Source organism: Eleginops maclovinus, chromosome 6, assembly GCF_036324505.1.
Source record: "Eleginops maclovinus isolate JMC-PN-2008 ecotype Puerto Natales chromosome 6, JC_Emac_rtc_rv5, whole genome shotgun sequence".
NCBI classification, from domain to species: domain Eukaryota; kingdom Metazoa; phylum Chordata; class Actinopteri; order Perciformes; family Eleginopidae; genus Eleginops; species Eleginops maclovinus.
This window is the reverse complement of record NC_086354.1, coordinates 2833865-2845014: the sequence shown is the minus strand read 5'-3', so window position 1 is coordinate 2845014 and position 11150 is coordinate 2833865. Positions and strand designations below refer to the sequence as shown.

Below are 11150 nucleotides of genomic sequence, written 5' to 3'. Positions count from 1 at the left end.
TATGTGTTTCATACCGTGATTTAGTTTTCACGGTTGGATGGGGAGAAGACTTCATAAAACCCGTTTATAAGAAAACCACTGGTGTCTGACTGTGCTCTGGAGGGAGTCACAGTGAAAACTCTGACTGTTCGTCGACGCGAGTGGGCGAAGCAGCAAGAAGGCCCAAGACTAGCAAGCTAATCTCAACGTGGTGGCTACGGTGCTTGGAACGTTCGTCGAAGGACTGGCAGATGAGTCGATATCACGCACTTTCACACAGTTGAAGACGCACACACACACTCATTTAGCAATCGTTTATATGCAATGCCATAAGAACTTGGACACTAATAAGAGTGGGCTAAGAAGAGGGCTTTACAAAGTTTGCTTAAATGTTTATTTGGATGCTAACATTGAAGCACTGTTGTGTGAGTGGTGAATGCAACTTATTTGTTCAGCAAGTTCAACTGAATCTTGCCATTTACTGTATAGCCAGGTTTAAGAAGCTAAAGGCTTAAAGTTGTATGCTACATACTTTTTCGTTTTGAATTTCTAATATACAAATTTAAAGTGTGTGTAAAGTGGTAATACTAAGTGAAGGCTATTTGCCATTTGATATTTAAGTTCTCAATTAGTGTTCCAAGGGAACCAAGGTTTATTTGTACATTTTCTAAGTGCATTTTGAGTTATTTAGGTGTAAAATACCCACTGACTTTACTGCTATTTATGATCATAGCTAATGATTATTTTTTCAGTTTAAATATTAAGACACTGCAGGTACACACATTTTATACATATTTGAGTAAGCTTTAGCAATTCATCTAGACATTTATTATACTTCTGAGTTTTAGTTTTATTTACAATTTACATGTAAACTGTTCAAGACATTTTGATAATGGCAGAGGGTAGTGAGTCTCCAATCCAGGTAAGGGATAATGTTAGGGATAGTGAGAATGAGCCAGCCAAAGATCAAGCTAGAGACACTGAAGCTCAGCAAGAGGAAGTGCATCAGCCAAGACGCGGTGAACGAGTCCGTAATCTAACAGAGAAAGGCAAAGAAATGCAAGATACGAAAATTAAAGCACTGCAACAAAGATTTAATTACATTAACCAAAAATGGAGAACACAAGTTAAACAAGCTAAGCAAGCATTATCACAATTATCAGATTCATTAGAAGACAGTCTGCTTCATGATATCATTGGTGACGTCAGAGGCCTTTGTGCAGATGTCCAGCGTGCTTATGAAGAGCTGCGCGGAGTTACAACACCAGACCAAGACACACGTCGAAGAGTGGATTTGTGTGTAGAGATTTCCAGCTTCATCGTGTCCAAAGCCTCAAATCGGTTTAGTGGGAAGACGCCAGAGGGAGAAGAACAAGGTTGGCCAGATGCAGGCTCTCTTTGGGACTCAAGCATTAGCGAATTCGGAACTGTCCCCTCTATCTTAAAGGTTGCCTCAGTGCATTCAAATAGGTCTTCTGTGAAACATCAAGAAGCTGCCGCTGACGCTGCTGCAAGCCAAGCTGTTCTGGAAGTGTTGCAAGAACAAGAAAGAGAACAGTTGGAAATACAGCGCCTGGAGGAAGAGGTTAAAAGGAAGATTGCTGCTCAAGAGGCCGCAGCTCTAAAGCGTCGCTTAGAACAAGAAGCAGAAGAGGTGAAGCGAAGAATAAAGAAAGAAGAAGAGGATGCTGAAATGAAAGCTAAGCTGGAAGAAGAGCATATGGCTATACAAAGAACTCTTGAGGAAAGACGGAGAAGAATAAAGCAGTTGGAGGCCATGAAGGAGCTCAGTGCAGCGCAAGCAAGAATGCAAGTGTACAATCAAGAGCCAAAAGACATCCTAGGCCATCGGTTGGTTGCAGATAACCAGCCACGGAGCCCCCCAAGACACCTGCCCCTGCCTGTGTTTCCTGCCCCTCAAGCCGTCACTTCCTCCACGAGTGAAAGCACACAAGAGCTTGTCAAGATCCTGGCAGATGCTTTAAGTGCCAACAGAATACCAGTTCCTGAACCATCAGTATTCAGTGGCGATCCATTGATATACAGTGACTGGAAGCTTTCTTTCCAAACTTTGATAGACCAGAAGAATATTAATGAGAAAGAGAAGATATACTACCTCCGTAGATGGGTCATTCTACAGAAACTGTGCCCTTTTTGGTTGAAGAGGGTGAGAAAAAAGTAGGTTAAAATGTGGGGTTTTTTTTATTTCATGTGATTTGGTCATTTCTCTACTGCATAGAAACAAGATTTTCCCACCTTAACATACAATTTTAAATAGTATTTATGGGTTTTTATTTGACACAAGTCAATATTTTTTTCAACCCCGTCACGGTCATTTGGTATTGCCATTACTGATTTTTATAACACGGTAGTAACAGAGCTGCCAACATACACGATTTTGGCGTAGCAGATACGATTTCCAGGCCCTAATTACGCCGCTACGCTTGACTTGAATATCCTACGCATTACCCAACAAATCGAAAAATGAATCGTGTAGCTGGCAGCCTCGTGCCTGTGTTGACATCCAACCAGCCCTAAAGCTCACATAAAAGCCGTTTTATGATTCGTCCCTTGCGTTGACAAAGAGCCAATAGGATCGGCTGTACTTCTTTTTTGTAATACCCTCACTACTGTTACCAGGATGCTATGCTGTTTTGGCTCCCGCTGTTGATGAAGAATTCTATTCATGTAGACCAGTGCCGTGCGGTGAGCTCGTAGCTGGCTTTCAGAGTCAGATATGTGAAAAATATGTGAAGTCAATAGAGTTTATTAAAACATAATTCAATTGGCAGCTTGCACATTGACTACTGGTTGTTTTTCATATTTTATCTCAGCATTCTTCACACACACCTATGATAGGTACAACGAGTTGGCAGTTGGTAGCTAGAGAACTCGTGTTAATAACTGGTAGGCTAATATATTATTTCATGCGAAGATGCACAGGCACCCTGAGGATTTTTACCTTTACCCATTGAAATACAATGAGTTAAATCGGGGAAACTATAACATCAGCTCGATAACTAGCTATCATTACATGCAAATTGAACGCTTCCATTTAAATCGTTTAGGTTATTTAAGTCTCTTGAGCTAGCTAGCATAGCAACTAGATAACTATAGCAACCAAAAAACACAACTTTAGCTGCACAGTTTAATTTCTCAAACTCAGCTCACCAATACATTAAAAAAAAAGATCGTTGGGTTCAAAGTGATCACAACGACGTTGTATGATGTTAAATGGATGACAGACATTAAACAATCCCCTCGGAAACACTCGGATATCAATGTAATCTTGGCTAATAATTAAACGTACTGGTGGCTTTCCATTCGTCTGCATTTGCATTGTTGTATTTTGTGGCAGATTCATCGGGGTAAATCATTATGGTTACATACTGTTACATATATATATCGGGGTAAAATCCATCAAGCATCTTTGTAACACAGCAGGGAGGCATTATACAGGAGGGAATATTTCCTCACTTGCATCTTTGTTACAGAGCAGGGAGGCATTATACAGGAGGTGCTAATTTCTCACTAGCTCCGCTTTGTGAGGGATTGCTCAATCTGACGTGAGGCGCCGCTCTTTGCCTTACCCCGCTTGTCTCCTCTGCTCAGGTCACGAGCAAATTCAGCTATTTTGGTTATAAAATTATTTAAGATCATTGGAATCATACAAAAATTACATTTATAGCACAGATAAGTAGAACATATTAATATCTGGGTTTTTTTCATTATATAATTTAACATATGTGTTGTGTTTTTATTATCTTAATTTCTAATGGACCAATGATAATTCGTGAATACACTATGCCCGCGAAATCGCGGAGCGAGCTGTCAGTTGAAGTCTATCAAAAATGGATGGTGAACGTACTTGTCCTCCGCTGAAAAAGCGGCGAATTTCTGAACAGCGCTTCAAGCTAGAATATAACGCAGAATGGCCGACCATCACCCGGTCGAAGCTGGACGACTTCCACGCTTACTGTATGTTGTGTAAGACAGATTTTAGCGTGAGGCATGGGGGCCGACACGACGTTGAAAAGCACATCAGGACTGCTAAACACACGTCATACAAGGCGGCAGTGGAAGCTACAAGGCCCATCGCGGGCTTCTTTACGGTTGACAGTGACACCAGTGTCATAAATGCCGAAGTGCTCGCTGTGGACTTTCTGGTGGAACACAACATCCCGATCGCGGTGGCCGACCACATCGGGCCACTGGTGAAAAAGATGTTTCCGGACTCGAAAATCGCTGGTAAGGCTCAAATGACAAATAGCCTCAATTCATCTCAAGCATTCATAGGCATAGATTTATATCTGTATACTGTCACAATACACTCTACAATCTGTACAGACTATATAAAACAGTTACAGTACTGCCCTGGTTGATAATCTGATTTAAATCTTGCAAATTAATCATTGCTAATTTATAGCCTACTGATACTGTATCATTCTAATAAACATTTTTCATTTTATGTAAAGGTGAAAAAAAAATAGCCTAGGCCAACTTACTCTACAGAGGATTAATATCATGATTGTAATTCTGCAATTCTGTGTAATCTAGAGTATAATCATGATAATACAATGCAATATTTTTGTGATTGCAATTGCAGGAAAGTATGGGTCTGGTCGCACAAAGAGCAGCGCCATTGTTGGAGCTCTTGCCAAGGAGGATGCGTCTGTGATCACGGAGGCAATGAGGACAGCTCCATACTCCCTAGCCACGGATGGGAGCACTGACTATGGAGACTGTAAGCTGTATCCTCTTGTTGTGAAGTACTTTGATCGAGGACTTGGGCGTTCTGACAGTACTCCTATCTTTGCCAGAGTGTCATGAGGCATCTACTGGGCAGAACATATTCAAACTCATTGACAATGAACTTGAGAAACGTAGCATATCCTGGGACAACTGCATGAGTTTTGGGGCAGATAATGCCATGGTGATGCAGGGACTCAAAGCTGGCACGGCAGGCTACATCAACAAAAAAAACAGTGCAGTATATGTGCTGGGATGCCCGTGCCATCTAATTCATCTAGCTGCAGAAAAAGCTGCTGCTCAGCTTCCAGTGTCCATTGAAGAGCTGCTGGTGGACATATACTTCTACCTAGACAAATCCAGCAAGAGGAAACAGGGACTGAAGAAATTTCAGGATCTGTGTGGAGTGGAAATGAGAAAGATTGTTAAACATGTAAGTACGAGGTGGCTCTCTTTAGATAAATGCATCGCCAGGTTGTTGCAGCAGTGGCCTGCATTGCTGCAATACTTTGAGTCAGAACAGTCTGGGCACAGCAGCAAGGACAAGACCACGCAGAGCAGCAGCAAGGACAAGTCCACCCACAGTGTTAGCAAGGACACATCAACCCACAGTAGCGGCAGCAAGGACAATTCTCAGTTTGATTTGGCAGGCTATCTCTTTCGCCAACAAAACCTAGCCAAATTCTGTCAGGGAAAGAAAACACCAGCAGCTGCAACCACACAGCCCAAGACTGCAACGGCAAAGCCCAACACATCTAGCGCTGCACCCACTCGGCCCAAGACATCTAGCACTGCACCCACTCAGCCCAAGACATCTAGCACTGCACCCACTCAGCCCAAGACATCTAGCGCTGCACACACTCAGCCCAAGACATCTACCACTACTCCCACTCAGCCCAAAACATCTAGCACTGCACCCACTCAGCCCAAGACATCTAGCACTGCACCCACTCAGCCCAATACATCTAGCACTGGAGCCACTCAGCCCAAGACAGGGGCACAACAGAGAGTGCAGAGGGCATGTCAACATCTGCAGGACCCAACATTCCATCTTTACTGCTACTTTCTAAGTGCGGTCCTGCCGATATTTGATGAGGCCAACACTCTGCTGCAGCTAGACAAACCCTGCATACAAATACTACACAGGACTTTGACCACACAGCTGAAGAATCTCTTGAACCGATTTGTGAAGCCTCAGCTGATCAATGCAGCTGCTAAGGTTCACCAGGTACCATTCAGGGAACCAAGCAACCAGAAGAGCAATGAGACCTTGTTCATTGGGCAAAACACCAGAGACTTCATAAGAGATCACCCTGAGCTTGAGGAGCTGCAGCTTGCCCAGGTCTTCAGCGCTGTGCGGGCATTCTACATGAAGGCTGTTGAGTACATGGTGAAGAAGTTTCCCTATGATGACCCAGTGATAAGGAATGCTTCTGTGGCTGACATGTCTGCACGGGACAGTGCAGACTTCAATTCTGTGAGGTACTTCACAGGCAGATTCCCCTGCTTGAAGATGAGTGCTGAGGAGATGGACAAGCTTGAGGGTCAATTCATGACCTACCAAACCGATGCTCTGCCAGAAAGCATCACCAGCTGTGACAGACCAGACACACAGTGGCACCTGATGAGTCAGCTGAAGGATGGAAATGGCCATCTCAAGTACCCTTTACTCTGCAAGGTAATGCTGGCTATCCTCTGCATCTTCCATTCCAATGCAGACTGCAAACGCATCTTCAGTCTTGTCACAAAAAACAGAACGGAGTTCAGACCTAGTATGGGAATGGAGACCCTGAGTAACCTCATTACCCACAAACAATTCATGGTGGCAAAGGGGTCTGTCTGCTACAAGCAGGCGTACTCCAAGACAACTCTTGCCAAGGCCAAGTCAGCAACCTATGACCATCTAAAGTGAGAGGTTGATGAGATGGTCATGTCACAGCCAAAGGTTCCCTTGAGTTGAACTCTGTTCTAAAAAAAGGCTGTGTAAAGGTTTTTCATGTGTTATTGTTCAGTATTGTTTCATGATGAATTCTGTTCGGTTAATAAACATATTTTTGTTGTGTATGTTGGTGTTTAATTGTGTGCAACAGTACAGGGAAAAGGAGAAATTATACACAAAAAACATGTCCTAATATGACCTAGATTGCATCTCAGAGCATGTAAAGTCTCTGGCTTCTGATAAGATAAGATAACTTTTATTAATCCTGTAAGGGAATTGCACATGTTATAGCAGCAGGGTGATAGGAAAAGGAATAGGGAACTATATATACATACAATTTACAGTAAAATAATAACAGTTGAATACAAAAGATAAATAGAAATAAGTAAAGTAAAAATGAAATAAGGGGGCATTCAGGGGGCTTCGGCAGACCTCGGACCACCGGCTTTGAAAAAAAATTTGCCTCGCTCCGCTCGGCTTGCTACTATTTTCTAAAACACAATGTTGGCAGCTCTGTAGTAAGAAGCCACTAGGATGACTTAATAATTTAGCTGTCCCTTTATTTACTGTAACATTTTGATACTAAACAAAACACAAGGGAAAAGGGTTTTTTCCATCGTAATTCTGAAAAAAGGACAACCATTTATTATTTCACTCTGTAAAATACTCAAAATGTGCAATAACGTCATTTAATATTTAACAACTTCACCTTGGTATGTCTATCACAATCTAATGTACACAACAGAAAACCTCCTGATGTTACATTTGGTTTGTATATTTAAAAAAATTAAAAATTGTATCTCATAACAGGGTTGAGTTGGTCATAACAGGGTTGACCCATTGTAACAGGGTTGACTAAACAAGGATTATTCATCACATCATATACACATTTTACCCATTATAAAAACATGTGGTATCAGCTGAAACCCCATGGTTGGGTCAATAGGACATTCCCAGTGGCAAGCTGCTCATAAAATGTAGGCCTACTGGTAAATGAAACTACCAGTTACTCCACATAAGATGAGTCTGTTATGTTTAGTGTTGATCGTGGGTGAAGAGAGTTAATGTTCATGCCAGCCAGCCAGACTGTGTGTGTGTGTGTGTGTGTGTGTGTGTGTGTGTGTGTGTGTACTGTGTGTGGTGGTTTTGAATCTTGAAGCTGGAGGAGACTGTGTGTGTGTGTGTGTGTGTGTGTGTGTGTGTGTGTGTGTGTGTGTGTGTGTGTGTGTGTGTGTGTGTGTGTGTGTCCTCTTTGGTCTGAAGTAAATCTTATTTCTCTGCATTCTCACTTCGCAAAATCATATTAGTGAATGACAAACTACTGGAACATGCATGCATAAAAACTATGAAAGAACATTCATCAACATGGGAATGCTTAAAAAACTTTAAAAAGGTTGGAAAATGTTTGTATTCTTCGTTCAACCTCAACCCTGAGTTCACAGCAATTGCTGGAGCCTTGCCCACACTTCCTTCTTGATTTCCATATGCCGAGTTGTGACTGGATTAGGGGCTTCAATTTGGTCAAGGACATCCTCAAAAGGATACCACGAGATGTCATCATGGAGAGGCCAGAAGTATCTGTTTGGTCCAGCACAGCTCATGCACCTCACCTGCACATTGGTTTCATCTGTGGCGAGAACTATTCCAGGGTATATTTCGTTGTCATACCTGATGACGCACCATCTCCCACACATGTCTTGTTTATCCCATTCAATCTCTGCCTGAGGTACAGTGGTTGAAACATTGTGAAATGTGAACTGTTGGGCATTGAAGCACTGACAGTCCAGTGTCTTCTTGTCAACCATACACATACAGCTTACATCTCTGTGAACAATCTTTCCAGGAGCTATGTAAACTACTTGATGGATTCTCATTGTGGACTGAACGACAGGCAGACTAGCTGGCATGCGCTGAAGTGCTTCCTCGATGGTTTGTTCCTCAACAAAGAACAATTTCACAGTAGTGTTCTCTTTCAGCACCCTGTACAGGGTCACAGCGTTCGTGATGTCTTGGCCTTGGCTGATGAGTGCATCTGCGGCCCTTTTCAGGGTTGCACCTACCCCATCTGGTGCTCCCTTCCCGTGACCTGCCTCAAAGAAGTTCCAGGAGCCTGCCCTGAAGCCCCTCTTCTCCAGCTCTGTGCAAAAAAGGAAAAAATTGCCCTTTTGTCTGTACTGTGTGCTTGGACTGTCACTAAAAAAGTGGACAGTTTTGATGTTCGGATGTTCCTCTTTAATGTAGTCAAGCACGGGGCTGAGGTGCGCCCATATAGCTGGAGGAGACTTGTGGCGTGATGGTGAGATGCTTGTGAAGCAGGTTGGGTGGTCCTGCTGTCCAACATAGAGGACCCCAGTGTGCAATACAGCTTGCTCAGGAGATGCGCCAAAGTGGACAGACTGGATCTCTGCGCCATATCTGCAGGTGTAATTTTCCGAAAAATCTATGTGAATGAGGCACTCATCCATGGGCATGTGCCTCTTCAACTCACGACAGTGGGCGTACTGTTTTTTAATGTTAAACAGATGTCTGCGAATCTGTGAAGCAGTGAGTGAAACATTTCAACCAGATTTGCCTGAGATGTGTGCATGTCTTCTTTTACAGTAATTTTCACTGTTTGTTCATCCTCATTTTTTTTTGGTTTTTCTTTCATAACCCATTGGGGACAGACAACCTCTTCTTCTGGCTTGTATAAGTTGGACATTGGAATAACTTCCTTCTTACACTGAGTGCACTCGCCATACATGCAGTGCTTATTGGAGGTATTGCAACAAATCTGAGCGACTAGCTCTTCAAGCTCTGATGTTTTAATGAGCTGAAGCAGCTTGAGCTTCTGGGTGACAAACCCAAGGTTTTCGTGAAGTTTGCACATGCAGGTGTCCCGATCTGCAAGAGATGGCTTTACCACCCAGAAAGGCCGGAGGCGACAAAACAACGAATATGACAGTCTTCCTGGATTCTCTGAGATGTACTTTCGATGAAGATTTTTCATCGTGTCGACGAGGAACCGCTTTTGCATCTTTTGTTTATGCTTTGTTGAGGTTTGCTTCTTCCCCGTGGTCATTCTGCTGACATCATCGCGGGTAAAGAAGTCATTCACTTTCTTGTTGGTGACATCAAAAGTTGTGATCCTCTTCCGTTCGAATTTCCCCATTCCCCAGCTGCTCAGGTTCCTACGTTTCTTGGAAAAACCCAAGGCGCACTCTGACATTTTTAGCATCCTGTATTTTTTCACGATTCCACCTACCACTACTCTAGATATCAACTGCCTTTCCTTTTCATTCCTTGCCTTTCTGTACGTATCCCTTATTTGACTTGTGAGAATGTTGTAGTATTGTAAAGTTTTCCTGACTGGTGATGGTGGTGATCTTGGTAAGTCCTTCTGTACACGCTGTAGCCTTTTTTTGTATTTCTCTTTCTGCTGCCTCTGTTGTTGAAGTAATTTCTCTAGTTCTGCTATCTTTTTTTTCATCTTATCTTTGGATTTCCTTGTTTTTTTCTTTCCCTGCACAAATTGTCTGAAAAAGAAAATGAATTGCTACATTAAGTTGTTGAGCAACCACACTGAAGTGAATAAGTGTTGTAGAATGGTATTAGATAGTGAATTGCACTTAAAACATTGCACTTAACATTGCACTTAAAACAGTAGCTACAGAAGACAATGTCTGATTTAATTTAAATGCTTCATGTTTAACTGAAAATAATTTATGTTTACATACGCCATGTTGTGACTCCACACAAGTATTTTTCTAACCTTGTAGCCTCATGTGACATGAGCACATGACCTTCTGTTTCAGGTACAGGTACAGGATGGGTTGCCTCACACTGCTCCCTTTTCTTCTGACGTCTCTTAGCCTGGCGCCACTTCTTTCTCCTTGTCCTCTGACCTCTCTCACTCAACTCGTTGATTCCTTTCTTCTTTCCTGCCTCAACATCTCTCCTCCATCTCTGCCTCTCATTCCTCAGATAGCTTTCCCTTTTCTCTGGTTTCTCGTTTCTTCTGGCCCTGTACTCCCTCTGCCTTTCTGCAGCTGTTTTTGCCATAATTAAACCTGAAAATATTGACATGTCAATAACCTGTGTAAAGATATAACCAGGCCTGCTGACAAGGCTTTGCCAGAGCTTGGAGCTTGGGGCTTGGGGCTTGGGGCTTGGGGCTTGGGCTTGGGGCTTGCCCCCCCCCCCCCGAATCTACTTCCTGAAGTGATGTCACAGGATCAAACCATTTATGCATACAAATAGGGGCGGAGGCGGTTGCGTGACGGAGTTGAATTAAACACGGGGACAGAGGAAAAACCTAATATTTCTCCTAAAATGTAATTACTTTTCCCAGAAAAACACATTATATGTGAAATTGGAGTAGCAGTGATGCATTTACCACAAAAACATATACATTATTTAAAGAATATACACATAAAATTAGCCACATTGTTACTGTAATGGTCGATGGGGACAAGCAGAGTTACCTGTACACCTCAGAAAAACA

The 11150-nt window shown here is 42.7% G+C and overlaps 1 protein-coding gene across 2 annotated transcripts; it reads left to right on the top strand.

The window, feature by feature from the left end:
* The first annotated feature begins 3027 nt into the window (after positions 1-3027).
* Positions 3028-6761, top strand: LOC134865479 (uncharacterized). Of its 2 annotated transcripts, XM_063885014.1 has the most exons (3): positions 3028-4227; positions 4586-4723; positions 4800-6761. In XM_063885014.1, exon 3 carries the CDS (start codon positions 4886-4888, stop codon positions 6638-6640), a length of 1755 nt encoding a protein of 584 aa, XP_063741084.1. In that variant the 5' UTR covers positions 3028-4227; positions 4586-4723; positions 4800-4885; the 3' UTR covers positions 6641-6761. The 2 variants fall into 2 exon arrangements, with proteins under 2 accessions (XP_063741084.1, XP_063741085.1); XM_063885015.1 differs by having other exon boundaries at positions 3028-4723.
* Positions 6762-11150: the final 4389 nt, after the last annotated feature.

Coding starts and splice junctions, on each gene's coding strand:
- LOC134865479 (XM_063885014.1), top strand. CDS start 4,886: ATGAGTTTTGGGGCAGATAATGCCATGGTGATGCAGGGACTCAAAGCT.